This window comes from Marmota marmota, unplaced genomic scaffold (assembly GCF_001458135.2).
Source record: "Marmota marmota marmota unplaced genomic scaffold, marMar, whole genome shotgun sequence".
NCBI classification, from domain to species: domain Eukaryota; kingdom Metazoa; phylum Chordata; class Mammalia; order Rodentia; family Sciuridae; genus Marmota; species Marmota marmota.
Genome location: NW_026000256.1, coordinates 266,576 through 287,337, shown reverse-complemented (window position 1 = coordinate 287,337; position 20,762 = coordinate 266,576). Strand labels below are relative to the sequence as shown.

General features: G+C 50.2%; 1 protein-coding gene across 7 annotated transcripts in view; it reads right to left on the bottom strand.

Annotated features, from left to right (window-relative positions):
* Atp2b3 (ATPase plasma membrane Ca2+ transporting 3) overlaps positions 1 to 20,762 on the bottom strand; it is a 51,138-nt gene that overhangs the window by 14,266 nt on the left and 16,110 nt on the right. For 6 of the 7 annotated variants that reach the window (XM_048796760.1, XM_048796764.1, XM_048796762.1 and 3 more), the window contains 9 exons: positions 16,556 to 16,790; positions 12,953 to 13,132; positions 12,742 to 12,829; positions 12,210 to 12,316; positions 11,043 to 11,234; positions 8,802 to 9,015; positions 8,296 to 8,507; positions 6,825 to 6,932; positions 4,377 to 4,559 (listed from right to left, as the gene is read on the bottom strand). In XM_048796760.1, the coding sequence (XP_048652717.1) occupies positions 4,377 to 4,559; positions 6,825 to 6,932; positions 8,296 to 8,507; positions 8,802 to 9,015; positions 11,043 to 11,234; positions 12,210 to 12,316; positions 12,742 to 12,829; positions 12,953 to 13,132; positions 16,556 to 16,790 (1,519 nt within the window). Of the gene's footprint in view, positions 1 to 2; positions 70 to 4,376; positions 4,560 to 6,824; positions 6,933 to 8,295; positions 8,508 to 8,801; positions 9,016 to 11,042; positions 11,235 to 12,209; positions 12,317 to 12,741; positions 12,830 to 12,952; positions 13,133 to 16,555; positions 16,791 to 20,762 lie in introns of all 7 variants that reach the window. The other variant, XM_048796766.1, reaches the window with a different exon arrangement.

Below are 20,762 nucleotides of genomic sequence, written 5' to 3'. Positions count from 1 at the left end.
ACCTGTGTCTGCCAATACTTTGTTATCCTACTTCGGCAGTTCTCAACCTTTCTTTCCGCCCCAACACACCTGAGGGACATGACATGCTCCCATTAGGAAGAGGCCTCTCCACTGGGTGGGGGCATCACCCTAGCTTCTGCAGCTCAACCAGGTAACTGGCACCCTCAAGCAGAAGAATGGATTTAGACGGAGGAGGAAGGCATTTCCCAAAGCACACACTTGGTCTTGTCATGACTCAATTCCCACAGACCCACAGCCTCCTAGGATAGGAGGATTGGGAAGTAAAGATGGCATGGCTTCTACTTTGTCTCCACCCTGAAGCTTCCTAGAAGTTGAAAGGGAAGTGGGTCTGTGGAAAGTGAGACCTATAGGAGAGCAATGTGGAAAAACCCCACAGGATGACCTCCAACCCTGTCTTTGCCTGGGACTTTTATTTATTGAGTTGGGGCTTGGGGTGGATCAGACATAAGCAGTGCAAGGGACTTCAGCTGATTGGCCACATCAAGTGTCCCCCCACTGGAAGACCACATGCCCAGACTCTGGGAGACCAGAAGCCTAGCACAGTCATGGCCACCTGTTTGGGAATGACCTCACTGGGGAGAATCTTTGGCCTTGGAGGGTGGATCTGATTTCTGGAAAGTACCATGTAGTTTACCGGATGACATGAGCAGCAAAGCCAGCATGCATTTCTGGAGCCCAAAGCACCCTTGCTACCTGCTCTAGGCCAATGAAAGGGAGCTGCCCACCCTCAATCCCTGCAGAGGCTATGCAGTGGCCATTAGTGGCCACCAGATTTCACTGAGCATCTGACTCGGGCCAGGGCTTCTCAGAAGAAGGCAGCTTGAGTGTTCAGAATTCCCCAACCAAAATGCAGATGGATGCCATTTCAACCTTGGACGCACTGCGGAAAAGACTCATCACCACTCGACTCCACCTACCCAGAGCCCCTTTCACACAGCACAACCTGCTGGCTCCCTCGGGAGAAAGGGAAACTCAGAACTGTGACTGCAGCTGTGAGGAACGTGTACTACGCGCATGGTGTGTGGCACCGCGCAGTGAATCAGCACATGGAAGGCAGATGATCAATGCGATGGCGTCAGGATCTCTTGTGGGGGTCTCCTCTCAGATTTAAATGTTTCTAGGCTATAGAGACAGGTCTCTCCCAAGAGAGGACTGTTTCTGAAGCAAAAGTGAAGAGGGACAGGAAACATGCCCTTCTTTCTCAAATTCACATTGGCCTTTCCTGGCTCCATACGGTGTCCTCAAAGGATAACCGCATCATTGAAGATACTGCCATCATCACCCCACCACTACCACGGGAAGCCCAAGCACCAGGCCAGGAACAAGGCTTAGTTGTTGCTACTGCTTCTCATTGTTTTATAATGGAATGCAAAAAAAAAAAGATCATATCATGAACATTCAAAAAGCTCCATGCTCTGGATTTGAAGGACTTCCTTTTATTCTGCAATGACACTCTACCATCTGGTATATTGATATGTTAGTATGAAACAGGTGTGAGAGCAGGTAGCAGGTTACTTAGCAACAGAAAAAGTTGTGCAGGCCTCTGAAACCTGGGGAACAATTCTGTGGTTCACAAAATCCAGAAATCTGGGGTTGGCTGCCTAGAAACTCTTTTTCTTGGTTTGGGGTTTACACATAATCTGTGGGGCCTCTCCCAGGCTTTATTTCTGTTTTTCAAGCACGTATTTAAGAGATGTTCTTAAACAACTGAGCTGAAATAAGCATTCTTTAGAGGCATGGTGAATTTGACATGACAAAGCCAAACCGAAAAGCCACAGGTGTCAAGAGCTCATGGAGGAATGAGAGTGACTTTATTAAACGGAATAAAGTGTGTTGGGGGGGGAAGGCACAAGAGGCCTGGGCCCTGGTCAGACCTGGCTCTCAATCAGTGACCTTGGGCCAGGTTCTTCCCTTGGGGCCCCATTTCCTCACTTGTAAAGCATCTATATGGGCACAGACAACCATTTAGTCAGAATGGCATGGACTGCCAAGACTCCAAGTGATGGGACCCACTGCTGGTAACCAGGTGGCAGTGGCAGGTCCAGGAACCCACAAGCACACAAAGATACAACACACACACAGAGGTGGCCAGGCTACCACTGACACCTCATATGGGGGCAGGGCTGCTGTCTCAGCTGGTAGAAAAGCTAACAGCAGGGAAATGAGCCAATGAGGAGCCAGGTCCTGCTGTACCCCTCCCTAGCTCAGGCCAGCTCTGCAATCTGCATTGGAACTTAAGTATGACAGACAAGAGCCTGCCTGGGCCAGAACAGGGCAGGGTGTTCTGAGAACTCATAACCACAGTCTCCTAGATGGCACAGTTGAGTGGCCACACGGGCACTGGAGAGGATGTGAGGGCTGTTTTCTAACATTTGGTATGTTTTAAATTTAGCACATAAATCTACATTGCAAGGAATAAGAAAAAACTATCTGTGCTGCATTCCTGGCCTGTCTCAGGCACTGTGCTTGAGGCATTAGCATTCCCATTTGGGAGAGGAGACTCAGGCCATGGCTCCAATGGCTGCTCCCCTTCTTCTGGGCTGAGGTGACACTACCAGATGCAGAGCTAGAAGTCCTTTCCTGGCCAAGCTGGGGTAGGTTCCAGCTGGAGAAGCCTCTCAGGCCCTTGGGGAACTCCTTCAACATGGACTTCTTTGGTGCCACCTCACTGAGCCCTGCAGAATCCTATTACATAGGGGTGGGTTTGGGGAATCTAGCTCTGGAAAGTTCTCTAGGGCATTTGGATGTACCTAGACTAGTGCTCTGGGTTGGTTGCATGGATGGTCTGAAGTGGTGGGAGATAGAATGTGAGGAAGCTTCGCAAGGCTTGGGTGGCCTCTGAGCTGGCTTTTGCAGCATGAAGATGGAAGAATGCGGGGTGGGGTGCAGCAGCAAGCAGGGATGCACAGCGGCACGGGGAAGGAGAGGATGTATGTTGGCAAGACAAACAGACTCATGGGGCATGGAGAGGAGGAGGGAAATGCCAAAAGACAGGGGCTTGAAGGCCATGCTCAGGGGCCTTCTGGACTTTATACTCAGGACAACAGAGAGAGGTTCTGCAGGCTGCAGTGCAGAGAGTAATGCCAGAGGGGCTGAGCTGAGCAAAGCCAATGGAGCAGGTGGGAGACTGGAAGTGTGTGGCCAGGCTGGGCCCCATCATCAGACCACTGAGGGTTGTACGAGAGCAGCCATGTGTGCTGGGAGGGAATACCAGACCTAGGGCACCAAAGACAGATGGGGGATGAGCCCTTGACCATGTTTGACAGACAAGTTGAAGGCAGACACTGTCGAGGAGGGGTTTGGCTTCAGTTCGTTCCCCAAGAAGTTGCCCAAATAGACCCCCAAGAGGGAATTAGCTGGGTGGTCCTGGGTAGGACTCCAAGGAGAAGAAGCAACTGGGCCTATGTTAGAGGCAGTAGGACTCTCACCTGAGACAAGGTGGACAGGGCCTTGCATGAGGAAGAGATGGTGAGCTATTTGGAGGCTTGCAGGGGAGGGGTGGGCCATGGAGAATTTACAGGGGTCAGGCTGGACCAGTAGGCTGCAGTGTGACAGGGGCTGGCTGACCTGGTGGGATGGAAAGGCTGGGGCAGTACAAGGCTGAGCCGGAGGTGTATTGCTGACAGAGAACAAGGAACAGATAGGACAGCAAGCTGTGTCAGGGCCAGCAGGGCAAACAGCATCCCAGAGGGTGACAGAGAAACAGTAACAATGCATCCAGAAGGAGACCTTGCAGAGCATGGGGAGAACTGTTTCTGGGGAGTGGCATGCAGTATGATCATGAGTGTGCAAGGGAACTGTGTGGAGAGGCCGTGCGTGAGTAGGGAATATTCTGGCAGGAAGGCTGGCCAAGAAGAGACAGAGACAGAGAGCAGGGTAGTTTCAGCCCTCAGGCTCTTGTGAAGCCTTCCTAAGTGGCTACTGCAGTTGTGCCCATCTGACTTCAGAGGGGCTATAGTTGATGGTGTTGGCCTTGACCAGCCCTGACCTAGGAGCATTTGCACAGTAGCAACTTGTCCACAACCTGGGACAGCCACCGCCAAGTAAAGCAGATGGTTCCTCTGAGACACAGCCACTGATCACCAGCACACACTTTTAGCTGGCACCTGCACCACTATGGGGGGGTCACCTGGGCATTGAGGGAGGTGTCAGGGAGAGGCAATCTGAGTGCCCCAGCCAGTGATGAGCACACCTAGGATGGTAAAGGGGAGCCTAGCAACTGCCTCTGTGTGCTTGGGGGCAAGACCTAGTGGCTTCCCCATTGGTCTCAGGCCACTTGCTCACTCTACTTCTTGCTTGCTTTCTAACCTCTCAAGGGAGAAGAGCCACAGGAGCCAAGAGAAACGGCGGCTTACCTGCGTCTGGATCCGGTTGAGGCCCCGGAACCAGAGGATCTGGCCCCTGCGCAGTTCCCGCTCAGCATGGTCTATCTCCTCTTCCCCCTCGGCCAGCTCCTCATCGGTCATCTCATCTTTCCCAGGCCCATGTCCAGCTTCCTTCAGGCACTTGAGCTGGCTGGTGGGGATGGTGGCGATGACCTGTGGAGGCCACAGTCGAGGGACAGACAACAAGCAGAGGTGGCCATGAGAGCAGGTTCTGCTGGAGTCAGCAAGAGACCAGAGGCTCCACCTCCCACCAACATAGGCTGAGGTCTGGTGTCTCAGGCCACCCCCCCCCACCCCCGGGCCTGCAGACCCTTGTTTCCTAAACTGCCCCTCCCTGCAGGCAGACAACTCCTCCATCGAGTCCCCGCCAAAGGGCCAGGAGTAGTCAGAGAAGCCTATCTGCAGACTGCTGTGAGTAAAGATGGGTCCTGGGAGGGATCTCGAAGCCTGGAGCATCCTGCCTGAAAGAAGTGTGGCACATGGAGGCCTTGGCTTCCCACTAGTCTATGCAAACGTTTTAATTTACAGTGGGGACCTTGAGCCACAGAGGGGCTGGAGAGTGAGGCCCATGTGATAGACCCCAAAGAAAAACCCTGGATACCAGAGCTGAGCTTCCTAGCTGACAATACCCCACACGTGCTGTCCCTCATGGTGGCTGATTATACTACTTCCAAGGAGTGACACGTGGAAGCTCACATCTGGGCTCTCCTGGAGACAGCATCTCCTGAGGAAGCTCAGTCTACAAAAGGGCCAAGATCAGGGTCCATCCAGGGAGGGAGAGGTGACAACTGGCAAGGGCAAGAGGAGGAAGAGCCAGGGAGGGCTGAAGGGAAGGCTTGGCTTTGTTTCCCTGTCTGGGCAGAGAACGGTGGATTACTCTGTTCATCTTGTGTGTCTGAACTTTGTTAAACATGGCTGAGAGGGGACTTGATGATCTTTTCATCCTTTCCATTGGTTTTAACATGTTTTTTTTTTTTGGTCATTGAAAACAGTTAAGAACAAAAAGAGTGGTACATAGCCTTATGGGACAAAGCTTCAGGCTGGTGCCACCTATCCTAGGAAAGGCCTAGAGCAGACACTGTGTCAGGAACTGGGAGCTCAAAGATCAAGAAGGTGCTGGCACTGTCCTGGCGCTGTGGAATCTAGGCTCTATGGAATCCAGGCTGTAGGAAGCCAAGGGACTCCATAGGATGACCAAGCCCAAGTGTGACTGGGAAGAGAGGTGCAGTGGCAGATGGAAAGAGAATTCCAAAAACAAGATGGAGGAATTGGGCAGGCCATCCCTGAGGACTAATGCCAGGTACCAACAGAGTCTGGCCTCTGCAGCAACTGCAGGAGCCCCTCTGACTGGCTTGGGGTGATGCCAATGGATCAAGAAACAAAATCCAGAGTACTATGGACTAAACTGTGTCCCCCAACTTCATATGTTGAATCCCTAGCCACCGCCCCCCCTCCGCAAGTACATGATACTTGGAGGAAGGAGATTAAATTAAATGATACCAAAGAGCTCCAGCTTTTTCTCTTGGCCCTGTGAGCATGCAGTGAGAAAGCAGCTGGCCACAAGCTAGGAAAAGACCCTCACTGGAAACAAAATTGGCTGGAACCTTGATCTTGGACTTTCATCCCCCAGAGCTATGAGAAGATAAACATCTGTAATTTAAGCTGTCTGTTTGATATTCTGTTATGGCGGCCTGAGCTGACTAAGACACAGAGAGAGGTGGATCCTGCACTCAGCTTCCTGTGCCAGTGTTCCGGAACTCCAGAGAAATGCTTTTTGAGATCTCTTGTGCATCCATGGCAGGAGGAGCTCACTCTTGCCACCCAGGCTGAGGCTTCCTGATCTAATCACTGTGTGGTTCTCACATTTTCCCCCAGATCAAAATGCTTCCTAAGTTTTCTCAAGAACTTCTCTTTGCCCTGCAGATTATTTATTAGGGTATTGTTTAATTTCAAATATGTGGCATTTTCCAAGCCACCCAGTTAATTTTGTGTGTGTGTGTGTGTTTTCTGGGGATGGAACCCGGTGCTTTATGCATGCTAGGAAAGCACTCTACCACCAAGCTATGCCCCAGCTCCCAAGTCACCCAGGCTTAAGGGGCAATTTTTGGTTACTATCACAGAAAGTGGAACAATGGGTTGTTTCCTGGGCCCTGGGACATCCCAGCCATGATCCTTTGCTGCTGATGCCATCACTTGAGGCCTTGCCTCTTAGTCATGGTATGTCACAGGCCTGAGCCTACTGTGCTGAGCTCCCCACATGAACATGTCATGCAAGTACTTTCCCAGGCACAAGCTCTGAGGCTCTGGAGCAGGTAGTTGGGTCGGTGGGACCCTAGGCCAGCCTGGACTGCTGGCATCACTGGTGCCATCAGCAGAGCCAAATGGAAGAGTGAGAAAGCTGACTAGGAAGACACTCACCTGTCCCCAGACCAGCTCCCCAACACCAACAAACAGGCACCAGAGCCACTGCTCTGTAGACAGAGGGGAGCAGCTGAAGGGCTTCCCGCCAAACTGGACGATGACAATCTGCAGAAGGGGGATGGGAAGGGGTGGGTCCAACATCAGTGGACCACTGGTACATATCCCAGCTGCCCTTCATCTACCCCAGCCCTTGACCTGTCTTGCCTACCAGGATGGCCTTTCTTGAGAGCCAGGCCATCCTGGTCAGAGTCAGAGGACTGTTGACTCCTGCAGGCAGACCAGCTGCACCCTGGGAGAGGGCCTTACTTTCCTTTGCTGGGGCTCTTTCCCTACCTTTTTGCCTCAACAAATGTGTGAAGGTGAATTCACAGACTGGTTGACTACAGGGCCAAGGATTACATGATGGGCCAGCATGAAGCTTTACATACCACCCCCACATCCTCTCTGGGGGCTATGTACCCACTGACTCCAGCTTCTGGATGAGGCTCAGCTGCGCCGACCGCATTTCCAGCTTTCATGAACTGATGCTTTAATACCTAGTCCACATGCACATGCCAGACGCCCTTGGGCTGGGTAACCCATAACATGAAGGTTACTTTGATTTGGCTTCCTGTCTCCCTTTCCCTCTCCACCTCAGAGAGCTCCTATTCCCAGGGGCAAGCTCTTCAAGAAGTACAAACCAACCAATCCAGAGCCCATTCCTGAACTCCCTCCCAGGGCAGTGTCTGACAACCCAGACAGCCCCCATGCCCCAGAATGGGCTAAAATGATTCACACCAGCCACTCCTAAGCCTGTGGATCTTGTTTTGCCCATTCTGTCTTGGAGAAGCCACAATAAAGGTCTTTGTCCATGGCTCTCTCTCTCTCTCTCTCTGCCTTCTGACTGACACTTCTGTGTGGCCTCTGTGGTGTGGCCTCTGTAGTGTGGCATGCCTTCTGCTTGGGATCTGTGAGCAATGAATAATTATGAATAAAAGATAATTATCTTTTGATGGCAACCATCTTCCAATTTGTGAGCCTTACTGTAGCTCAAGTTTTCCTTGAAGACAGTGTATTTTAGAACATTCAGCCCCTGCTGGGGACCTGAGATGTCCAACTTGTCCATTGCACAGTGGCAGGTAAAGTTCAGTACATCAACTTTGGGCACAGCTGGCATCTCCAAAAGAACCTTCTGGAGTTCCAGTAGCCTCAAACCAAGGAATTAGATGTCAGAAATAGGAATGGTAGACTGGAAGGGAGTCAGGGAAGGCTACTTCTGCCATAGGTGAGAAAAGTCGGTTCTGATTCAGGTCCACTAAACCCCTCTCTGGCACAGTAAGGTATGGGTAAGAGGAAAACCAAGATGGTCCAGACTGGTTTTGTGACTGGAGGCAGGAAGGCCAGGACCAGGGGAGTCCTAGGGCCTTGAAGCCCTCTATTCCCACCCCTCAAAAGCAGCACAGAATAAATGTGGAGCTGCCCCTTCTACCTGAATTCCAAAGGTACCCAGGACAATGGTGCAGAAGATGGGGTTGCTGAAGATGCCATCAAAGACGTTCCTTTCGCCGTGGATCTTGCGGGCATTGATCTCATTGAAGAGCTGCATCATGACGAAGGTGTTAAAGATAATGGTGTAGTGCTCTGAGGGCGGGGAGTGCAGAGGTGCATTCCTCCCACTGTCGATGTCAAAGAAGAGCTCCCCTGGAGGGAGGAGAGAGGCAGGGCTGAGGATGTGGCTGTGTGTGTGGGTGCTCCCTACATCAGTCACCTCTGGTCTTTACCACCTCCACCCTGGGGATATCCAGTGGGAGACCTACAATGAGGGCTGGCAGGGAGGTGAGGGCCAAGGGTGTGGAGCAGGCCTGCTCTACCCTGTGCTGGGCTGGGGATCCAGATGACATGTGCCAGACAGCACCCAAGCATGAGGGGAAGCCACAGTGTAGTGAATGCCTTGCACACACCAGCTGCAATGTGTGCACTCTGGGGCCAACCTACCGACGAAGAGCAGGGTGAAGATGATGGTGAGCTGATAGACCGCATGGCCTAGGATATTCTTCATCATGGTGCGAGAGATGAGGGGCTTGTCCCGGCCATAAGGCTTCCGCAGCAGCAGTGACTCTGTGGGAGGCTCCGTTGCCAGGGCCAGAGAAGCAAACGTGTCCATGATCAAGTTCACCCACAACATCTGCACAGCTTTGAGAGGAGAGTCCTGTGGAGAAGGGATGGTCACCCTTCTGTAAGCAGGCTGCCCAGTTTCCCAACTGGGGACAGCCTGGGGTGGAAAAACCTGTAGCTCCTAGGAAGGAACTCAGCTTGCGGTCAATGCCATCAGAATTTCATTCCCATAAACATATAATGTCTGCAGCCCTAGGTGTCCTTTATGTTAGCAGGGGTTTACTGCTAGGCTTCTAGTTTCTGCCCATCTCCTTCTGTTGCCTGCTGGCAGTGATCTAGAAGGTGTGAAAGGTCCAGCCAGTTATCCCAGGCTAAAAAAAATAGTCTAGTGAAAGGGGGCTAGCTTTGGGGCCACAGAAGGATGGACACTCTTTCAGTCTCCTATTCCCAAGGGGCAGGAAGAGGCCAGAACTCTGATCTGACTTGCCTTGTCATCCCCTAAATCGTTCTTTAAAAATTGGCTTCAAGGCGTCATATGGTTTCCCATGATCATATGATCACAAGGTTTCATATGATTTAATTCATTTGACATTTCCAGAACTGACATCTTCACAGAGAGAGCACCTTAGGGGAGCTGTAGGTTGGGGAAGGGAGTGGAGTGTCTGCTAATGGGTATGGGGTTTCCTTTTGGGGTGATCAGACTATTCTGGGAGTACATAGTGATGATAGTTTTACAACGTTGTAAATATAATAAAAACCACTGAATTGAACACTTTAAAATTATTATTATGGGGAAGTTTGTGTCATGTGATTTAGATCCCAAAAATCTTTGAAAGGACCAACTTGATCAGCAAATAATTTAGCTACCTGTTGACAATAAGCTTTGACATCGCTAATAGGGAACAAATCAATTCTGAATTGTCACCGATAGGGAAAATGGGACAATGAGAAAGGGGAGGAGATTCCACCAAGGGAGAAACTTGGAGTTCCCCAGAAGAATGGTACAAATATGTCCACACAGAAACTTGCACATGAATATTCCTAGTAGTACCAGTTATGATATCCAAAATGTAGAAACCACCCTGTGGGAGACCAACCTTACACGTGATTGAGTTACACTCCCCAGCTGGGTGCTGAGGCGCTCAGTCACAGAAATGTGGCAGAGCTTCCCCCACCCTTCTTGGGTTAGAGGGTCGGTGTCTTGTGCATGGGTGTGTCTTGCTACAGCCCCATGGGTGAAGCTATGCTCACCTGTTCCTTTGTAATCTAACCCCTTGCCCTGTTTAGGATAGAATCTTCCATGGAAGTGCCTTGTGTGTGTCCCCTCCTCTTACTGTGCCCTTGGGTGTGGCCTACCCAGGTGTCAGTCAACCTGCTGACAGTGGACATCATGAAGATAGACTCAGCCCCCTGAAACCTGACCCCTTGCCTCATTTGAATAGCTTCTCCTCAATAAAAGGGGTCAGCGCGTGCTCTCGCGCTCTCTCTTTCTGCGGACCCTTAAGGTCAGAGGAGCCATCACAGCAACCCCCCCCCAAAAAAGGTATTTGTGTCTCTTGTGTGGTTATTTTGCACAGCCCAGTTAACCCAGTTCAACTGGAGTGACCCCTGAGCCTGTTAGTCATGAGAACAGAAATCCGGCACCACCCAATAGTCCACTGGCTGATGAATGAGCAACACAATGTGGCATATGTACACAGATGGTATTATGAAATACTATTCAGGTATAAAAAGGAATGATGTACTGACTATAACATGGGTGAATCTTGAAAAAATTGTGCTCAGTGAGATGTTACAAACAAAGGCCATATAGTATTAGGTAGCACTGATCTGGTGATTTCCAGGGGTGTGATAGGGAGTGACTGTATTGGGTATAGGGTTTCCTTTGGGACTGATGAACATACTATGGAACCAGATACACGTGATGGTTGCATAACATGGTAATCGTACTAGAAAATCTACTGAAATGGTGAATTTGGGGGTACGTGAATTTGATTTCAATTAAAAAGAATCTGCAGCAAATAAAAAAAAAAATACTTGCTTTCCACCTGGCCTTTAAGCCTGAGCTTTTCAGCCTGAGCCTCTGCCCTCAGAAACCTTCCACAGGATTGTGCTGCCCACCTGAGTGATGCAGGCGCCTGTGAAGGCCACAATCACAGCCACAACGTTGACTGTCAGCTGGAACTGCAAAAACTTGGAGATGCTGTCATAGACGTTGCGGCCCCACATGACTGCCTTGACAATGCTGGTGAAGTTGTCATCGGTCAGGATGATGTCAGAGGCCTCCTTGGCCACGTCAGTTCCTGCAATCCCCTGGGGGATGGCACACAAACACAGAATCCATGAGTGTCCAAACCAGCGTGCTCATGGAGTCCATCCCTCAGCCCCCTTTGACCACCGAGCCCTTGTGGGCTGGTTTTCTGTCTTGCACTTCCAGATGATGTTCGCCCAGCTAGGAACAGCACTCGTTTTAATCCATTATGATTTGTGCTATAAACATACTCTGAGAGTCATTGCCTGCCACAGTACAGGGAGTTTGCTCCTAAACTCAGAGGATGCTGATGACAGGGTCACTCACCAGCTTTCTGTTTGCTTTAGTGCTCTAGAGAAACTGATTATCTAAGTAGGCCCTGGGAGTCCTGGATTGAACAGTGGGTCCTTGCTTCTCCAGTACAGAATGCAGATGTGGCTATACCTGTGCAAAACTGCCCAGCCCTCACTTGTTCCACCTCAGGCCTGGCCCTGTGAGACCTGCTGTCAGAAAGCTCAGTTTGGTCTTCCCTCCAGGTCTGGGGGCCCAGAGGGGGTGGACTGGGCCCCTGGTGGGCTGCATTGAATGTGGGCTGAGTTGAGGGTGCTCCTTTCTGCTAGAGTAGGGATAGGGCTTGCCAGGCTTCTGCCCTCAGTGGCCAAGCCCAGAGCCCTGTGTGTAGTACCTCCAGGCTCCTTGCTCAGTGGGCCTGGGGTTTGAAGGGAAGAACCACCTCTATGTAAGCAACAGGAAAGCAGCACAGAGGGAGACCCCACTAGGGACTCTTAATCACAAGTATAGAAAATAATTCAATTCTACTAGAAAGTCATAGAAATGAGAAGGTAACTTTTAGGCATTTGTCAATCAAATCCTCCCTACTCCCTACATGCATCCATATGATGCCAGGATGTGAGAGAACTTTCTATCCTACTGTAACCTGCCCTAACACAGTGTTTCACTCTCTAGTGCACAGTTACTGTCTGCGAGACTCAAGGTCTCATCTGTTGAGGTGACTGGCCTGGCCCTGGGTGACTTACCATGGCAAAGCCCACATCTGCCTTCTTGAGGGCTGGCCCATCGTTGGTGCCATCTCCAGTCACTGCCACCACCTGCCGCTGCTCACCAGTAGTGCTGTCGATGATCCCTGGAACACAGAATGGGGCAGGGCAGGGCCAGTGCCATCTGTAGATATGGAGACACCATGTCCCCCTGGAGCCCTGCCAAGGCGTCTGTGGGGCAGGCTGTCCTTGTGCTCCTGGGCACCTGTGGGTCAAGTCCCTCTCTTCCCACTCTGGCCCATCAGGCAGTGGTGGGGGGGTGTCATTTGGGTTAATGTCTTCCTCCCGTGGATCTCAATTTCTTGATCTGCTCCAGTAAGGAGACTGCCTCTGTGGGCTCCTCCTGCTTGGGTATTTTCTATACACAAGTTTCTAGAAGCAGGATCCTGGCTTCATAAGCAGCCCCTGGAGACCCACATGGGAACATGACTTGAGGTGTTCGTGAGCAGATGATAGGACGTGCCTGGGCACCCATGCTGCCCCCAGGAAGGGGCTGAGTGAGCTCGTTTACCTTTGACTAGAGTGTGCTTGTCGGTGGGAGACGACCTGGCGAGCACCCTCAGCTTGGGCCACACCTTGTCCAGCCGCTCTTGTTCTATCTGGGGGAAGCACATGATACTACACAGGTAAGATGGGTGCAGGGCTAGTGGAGGGACTGAAAAGGGCAGGGAAGGAAGGTCATAGAAGCAGTCAAAACTGGGACGAAGGTGGCAGGGAGCTACCTCGCCTTTCTCGTTGCGGATCCTCCTGTTGAACTCCTTCCCTTCCAAGCACAGGAAGTCCTCTCCTGGTTGGATGATGCCACACTTGGCTGCAATGGCCCGGGCCGTATTGATGTTGTCTCCAGTCACCATGCGAACTGTGATGCCTGCACGCTGGCATTTGCGGATAGCTTCAGGGACCTGCAAGAGACAAGAAAAGAAAGCAAAGCCAGTAAGGCAAAACTTATTTCGTGTCTGGGCTGTGCTGGGTCTAACATCCAGAGCTAGTAGTTAAGCCAAACCTGTGTACCCAGGCAAGGTGTCTGTGGAGGGTGGGCCCAGAGAAGGCATAGAGAACAGCCCATGGTAGGCGGGTGCCTCCCTCAATCCTCAGCCTACCTACGCCAGGGACCAGCAATGACTTAGATCCAGGCCCTGGTGGTGTGAGCAGGGCTGGGAGAAGCCAATGGAATCTTTCATATTCATGTCTGGAAGGGGTACCAGGGTGGCCATAAGATTTACCCAGCTGTTAACCTCATTTTCCAGCTGGTAAACTGAGCTCCAGGGCTGCTGAGCAGAACCAGTCCAGGTCACCAGGCAGCAGGTAGGGCAGGGACATTGACTCTAAAGAAAAATAAGAAAGGGGCCTCCCAACCCTGGCTACTTGACTAGCCTTCCTGTGGCTAGCAGTGCCTGCTACAGGCCCATCCTTCTGGGACCCTGACTCAGGGTGAGGACTCAGCGGTCAGCTGACTCTGAAGCAGCCAGAACTGCAACTAAGCTCTGGGCTCCTCTCTTACCGTCTGGGCATTAATCTTTTTCTTAGAGATGTGGGCCTTACATTATCTATTTGCTGGGGGAAATGGAACATTGCTTGGTTATGAAGCATGGATTTCATTTCCAAATATCATATTCAATTCTGATACAAGGCAAGGAGAAAGAGAACCCCCCTAGCATTGAGTGCAAAACGAGAGTTGAGAGTGGGAAGCCAGGAGACGAGCTAGGAGGTCATGGCATCATTCCAGTGAGAGGAAGATGGAAAGGACATTTCCCAAACCAATGAAGTACTGGCTCTTCAGGCCCTGAGGCTGCAGCAGGGAAGGAAGCAGACAAGATAGGGTCCGACAGATGCACTGGCAGGGAGGGGTGACAGAAAGGAAAAGCCATCCAGAGCTTGAGGAATTGAAAGAGGTTAGGCCTAAGCTTGCTAATTTTGCAGTGGGGGTCACTGTGAGCATTGATGGGATAAACATGGATTCCCTGGGACAAACACAGAGTCCAAGGAGGAAAGATGTAAGGATGTGCAGGTGGCCCAGGTGTGGCCCAATCCTCTGGTGTAGGGATCCTAGAGTAAGAGTCAGGCTGTGGGGGACTGGGGCAGAGCTGCCTGGGAACAGCCAGAGAGAGTGGGGGCAAGAATAGAGGGGCCCCCATTTCAGGCTGTGACAGAGAAACCTGATGATTCCTGAAGGAAATGGCCTTAAAAGTGACCAGGAAGGTTGAGCATCCCCCTGTGATGTATCCCCTTGATACTTTCTGCTCTTTGAGGACCTTGGCGCGCTCTAGATAAGACCACATGTTACCAGGAGACAACTTCCCTCCCAGCAAGGCAATGAGGCAGCTCCTGTCCCTGGAGCATCTGGAAGGCATTCCTCTGCTGCCACCAAGTGGCTGGGACAAACCCGAAAGCTGGGAGCTGCAGACGGAGGCTGGGCTGCCAGATCCTTCACGCAGTCTTGGGACTTTGAGCCTCCCAACCAGGTGGCAGGAAGGCCCCTCTTTATAAGGTGACCCCCTTCTCATGGGACAGATTTCCCTTGTCATCTGTTCAGTGGCACTTCCTGCTTCCTCCTCAAGGGTGGGCAGCACAGTGGAAGAGCTGTCAGGCTCTGCTCAGTCATTAAGGTGGCACACACCAAGCTTCCTGCAGGCACAGCCCACAGCAGGGTTACCCAAGGCCCATGTGGCTTCCCTCCTGCTATTGGCACCAGGGAGTCACAGTGCCCTCTGTGCTCTCTTCCTGGTTACTACCTGGCTAGCCCATTTCCCTGAGAATCTTCATGGCCTTCCCACATGACCTTGTCACTGTGACCTGCCTCCTGGACTATCTAAAGCTACTCTCAAGTCAAAAAGGAGCCATTTCTGATTCCTTGGGCCCCTCTGCCAATGCCCAGCCTGGGGTGGCCTCTCCCTAACCTGCTAGGGCACCTACTGAAGGTGGGCCTTTATTATATCCTCACCACAACTTGCCTCTGTTTGACATTTTCTGAGATGAAAACTTACATTAAAATATTTTGCAGCAGGCCTAGGAGCTCACCTTAATGCCAGTTCACACTGGGTTCTTCTTGGAATGCAGGGCTGCTCTATTGATAATGATCCATGGCCACTGGGCATTTTCTTCTGAATTGAGTTTTTTTGGTCCATGGTCCAAAGCATGAAGCTTCTCCTCTCCTGTCACCCCACACCCCACTGCAGCTCCTACAAATATGTTTTCAGGTTTCTGACATGAGATGGCAGCAATAGAGAGGGTCTGTGAAGACAGAAGGCCCTCCCAGACTCTGCCTCTCTCCAGGATCTCCCATTTTTAAATTTTTTTTAGTTGTAGATGGACACAATACCTTTATTTTATTTTATTTTATTTTATTTTATGTGGTGCTGAGGATTGAACCCAGGGCCTCACCCATGCAGGCAAGCATTCTACCACTGAGCCACAATCCTGGCAGGATCTCCTATTTTTAAAGAATAAAAAGCAGCCATCCCATGGAACCTGCTCAGCTCAAGGTCTTTAATGACTTCCCAATGTCAAGGCCATGACTGGGCAAACTCACCCTCTTTTCCTCTGTTCTTGCTTCAGACACATGGCCCTTGAAGTTTCCATTCCCTGTCTGGCCTCTGTTGCAGTGCACACTGTCCCGGTGACGTCACCCATACAATGATGCTCCTGGAATTTCTCTCTAGTCAGGACCTTTGCTGTGAGCTCTCTATTCCTATAGCCACTGACCTACTTGACATTTTCATAAGGATATCCTGAATATCATTTGGATCCAACTAAACCCTTGACTAAGAATAGTCCACCCTGTCCCTCAAACCTGCATCAGTCAGGCTTCCCAGCTCAGTCATCCCTGGCTCCCCGCTCTCCCTCACCATCCCCTTGAGCCTATTGGTTTTGCAGGGGCCTGGGGGTGAGGTTTGGAGATCTCACTGCTGCACTCACTCACCCAGTAGGAGGTGAAGCCTGAGCTATGCCCCAGGGCCAAGCAGGAGGAGGCTTTCTGTGGGCAGCCCAGAACCTCTGTGTGGGTCAAGGGCAAGAGCCTCCAGGAAGGAGATCAAGTGTACTGAGGAGGGTGTGATCTGGGGTGCAATGGCCATGACCCTAGGAGGATCCCAAGTCTCTGCCATTGACCACCTTATCCAGTGTTTCTGCACTTCAGCAGGTGGCTGGTTTGCTCTACCTGTAACTATGCAGTAAGAGGTGTAACAGCTGGGAAGGTGAGGAGAAAGTGGCTCTCGCCATGCATGCTTGTGTTTGAAGTACACCGTGGAGGTTAAGTGTGGGAAAAGGCTGGCCCTCCACTTATCGGACACCTCAGGTCCAGAAAGCAGTTACCAAGGGGTGGCTACCTCAGGCCGAACGGGATCCTCAATGCCCACGACAGCTATGCAGGTGAGGTCACCCACCACCTCATTCTCGTTGTCCCAGTCGGGCTCCTGGCCTGCAGAGAAGTCTCGGTAGGCGATGCAGATGGTACGGAGGCCGTCGCAAGCCATTGGCTCAATGATCTTCTTCACCATGTCATCCCGGTCCCGAGGACGAAAACTTCGCAGTTCACCATTGCTGTTTAAGATGTTGGTGCACCTGGGGCAAGGGGAGGGGTGGTGGAGTGAGGTGGAGACAGGGAGAAAACAAGAGGAAGCAGCACTAGTCACAGTGGAATAGGGTGGGACTTTAGCCAGTGTCCAATGTCCATATATAGATAGCAGAGGACACGGAGACACACAGACAGGGGAGGAGGCCATGTGACAACAGAGGTAGAGACTGGAGTAATGCAGCTGCAAGCCAAGAAGCATGGAGGATTGTAGCCACCACCTGAATCTGGGAAAGGCAAGCAAGGATTCTCTCTTATAGCTGTCAGAAGGAGCACAGCCCTGCCTATACCTTGACATTGGACTTCTGGCCTCCAGAACTGTTGTTTTAAGCCAGCAGGTTTGGGGTCATTTTTTCCAGCAGCCTCTGGACACACATACATTAGAGTTGGCTGAGAGACCCCCAGTTGGCAGGTGGGAACTCCTGGCTTATGGCAGTTCTCCCATGGACTCCACGGGACAAGGAGGAAGATCATCAGGAAAAACCAAATGCCACAGACTATCAGTTGTAACCACGGAATGGGAAAAGCAGCAATCTCAGTCCAAGCTCTGATGGACCCAGGTGCTTCTCAGAATAGATATGACTGGGAGGATTCAGCTAAAGACAGGTGTGATAGAAAAAGTGAATGGGCTTAGGAGGTAGGTACTACAGGGACACTGATGAAGCAGGAACTGGTTGTCAAGACAGAAGGAAATGACAACAAGAGCTGGCACAGACTGATGTCTTCCTAGGAACACGGATTCACTTATGTCATTCTGACAATACTCCCAGGAAATAAGTTATCAGGGGAAACTGTGGTGGCCATGGAGAGTGGAGGTAATTTGCTCATGTTCACATGACCAGCAAAGAGTAGAGTCAGGTTTGGACTTCAGGCTCTGCTATAGAATTTGGGTTTTCAGCCACAGTGGCCATCAAAAGAGAAGCCCAGAAAGAGGTCTAGGCCCTGAAGTCCAGCCTCCACTACCAACCCATCAGGGCTTCAGGGAGGATGTGGTTTTTGCCCTGGGTTGCAGTGTCTGTGCCTGGACTATTTGGGGGCTCACCCGGTGATCAGGTCTGCTGAGAACAGTGGGCAGGCTTAGCCTGGGGGTGCAAGAAACCCTAGGCTTCCCAGGGGGGAAGTATGGGAGGATCCAGGTGGGTGGGGCAGAAGGAATGGGGAAAAGAGAGAGGCCAAGGCCAAAGGAAAGTGTATAGACTGAGAAAGGGCAGGGGGAGCAAGGGTGCTTTGACGCAAGGCTGCATGCTCCCTCTTTCTGTTTTGTTAAGCAGCTTTATTCACATACCACACAATTCACCCATTTAAAGTGTACAATTCAATGATTTTTAGTGTATTCATAGATACGTACAAGCATGACTACAGTCAACTTTCAAACATTTTCATCACTTCTAAAAGAAACCCAACAAAAATAACAGTAGCAAAAATAGATAAATTGAACTTTATCATAATCTTAAAACATCATGTGTCTAGGGATACTCTCAATAGTAAAAAGAACTAACACAATGGGAAGAAATATTTATAAATCCGATACCTGATAAGGATCTAATAACCCGAATATATAAAGAACTCTTAAAACTAAGTAATAAGAACACAAACAGACCAACTAAAAAATGGGCAAAGGGCTTCAATAGACATTTCTCTAAAGAAGTCCTAAACTTGTCACTAAACACTTGAACAAATTCTCAACAGCATTAGTCCTTAAGGATATGCAGATCAAAACCACCATAAGATACCACCTCACATACACTAGGATGACCATAATAATAACAATAAAAGGAGAGAATAACAAATATTTGGAAGGATGAGGAGAAGTTAGAATTCTTCTACTTAGCTACTTGGGACATCAACTTGTGGAGTCAATTTGGAAAAAAAAAAACATAATATGACGGGGCATGGCACTCCTAGGTAGATATGATGGTTAATTTTAGTGACAACCTGACTGGATTGCAGGATGCCTAGAAAATTTGTGCCAAGAAGTGGGTCCTCGCTGTGATTACACCTGTCAATGTGGAAGAACATTGAGAATGGGTGGGAAGAGTTTGGAAAGTTTGAAGGAGCAGGCTAGGGAAAGGCCAGAATGCTATAAGCACAGCTTCGTGGGCAATTCTCCTGGGAGGTCAGAGGACCAGAATGCTAAGGGAATGCAGATAGTAAAAACTGTGCTCATAAAGTTTCATATGGAAACAAGGGCTCCACTGGAAATGGTACAGGGGACCATCCTTTTTTACATTATGACAAAGAATTTGGCTGCATTTTGTCTATGTCCTGAGACTCTTTGGGAGGCTGAGTTTCAAGGTGAAAAATTTGTTCATGTGAAGGAGGAAACAGCAAAGCATTCAGGATATGGCATGGGTATTCATTCCTGCATCCTTTTTAGCTAAATTTACTGTGAGAATCAGGAGAAAAGAGGAATAGAGTGGAAAGATTTGCAAAACTTGCTGTTTGGCCAAAAAAGAAGTTAGTGTAAAGTTCCAGCCAAAGAGGGTACTGATGTGGTTGCTAGTGCAACTAAAAAGAAGCCAAGTGGATAATAGGAAAGATGCCTAGAGGGAATTGCAGAAATGGAGTGCCATCTCATGCTTAGAAATGTAGAATTATAAATTGGTTTCAAAGAATTTCCAGGACAGAGTCTTTGGAGAAGAAAGCCCCAAGGTGCCATGCTCACCCAAAAGTGACTAGGGATTTATTTCCCTGGAATTTATTTCTCTGTTTTTAGCCAGAGGCAGATAGAATCATGGTTCAAGTGGGCCCAGATACAGCTCTCACTGGTGCCAGACCTTGGTGTCATCCAGGTGATGCTGGTTCTGCAGGCATGCAGGATGCAAGAGTTATGGAGTCATGGAGGCTTCCACCAAGATTTCAAAGGAAAGCCTGGGAGCCAGGCAGGGTGTGGCAGCATTGGCATCCTTGCAGGCAGTCTCTGCCAGAGCAATGATGGAGCCATGAGAATGAAGCTCATGTTGTAAAGGAGACCCCATGAAGTTAGAGGATGCTAGGAATGCTCAGAGGAAATTGCAGACAGCGTGTAAAGCTAGCTCAAGACAGTGGCCTTGTGGGAAGCAGCCAGCAAAGTTATTAGGATGGGATTGACCAAGCCCTTGGGAGCCACATACTAACGTGGTGTGCTTTGGACACCAGACATGGAGATTTAGGATTTGCCTCCTGGGTTTTGGTCTTACTTTGGTCTAGACCCTCCATATTATTTTCCTATTTTCCCCATCTTGGAATGAGAATGCTTACGCTGTGTCATTGTATCTTGGAAGAATGTAACTTTCTTTTTTAACTGTATAGGGGCTCTTGGCTAAGATTTTGCCCTGAGTCTCAGAGGAGACTTTTTGGACTTGGACTTTTAAGCAAAGTGGGAATAGTTAAGACTCTGGACATTCATGGAGAAGAATTGAATGCATTTTGTATTGGGAGATGGACATGAGCCACTGGGGGTTAGGCACAGAATGTGTCCCAAAGGCCTATGTGTTAAAAGCTTGGTCCCCAGCTTGGCACTCTTGGGAGGGGTGGGAACTTAGGAAGTAGGGCCTAGTGGGGGGGGATAAGTCCTTGGGGCATGCCCTTTAAGGGGATTGTGGGACTGTGGTCTCTTCTTTCTCCTTCTCATCCCAGCCATGAAATAAAGTGACTCTTTGCTCCATCACACACACCTGTCATGATGTACTGTCTTGCCACAGCCCCAAAGGCAATGAGGCCAAGTGATCATGAACCCAAACCTCCAGATCTATAAGCCAAAACAAACCTTTTCTCTTTATAAACTGATTTAGCTTAGGGTTTTGTTATTGTAATGGAAAGCTGACTAAAATGGGATATATCTAAAAGAGTTGAAAATGTGAATTCAAGGGCTGGGATTGTGGCTCAGTGGTAGAGCGCTTGCTTAGCATGGGTGGGACCCGGGTTCGATTCTCAGCACCACATAAAAATAAAGGCATTGTGTTGTGTCCATCTACCAAAAA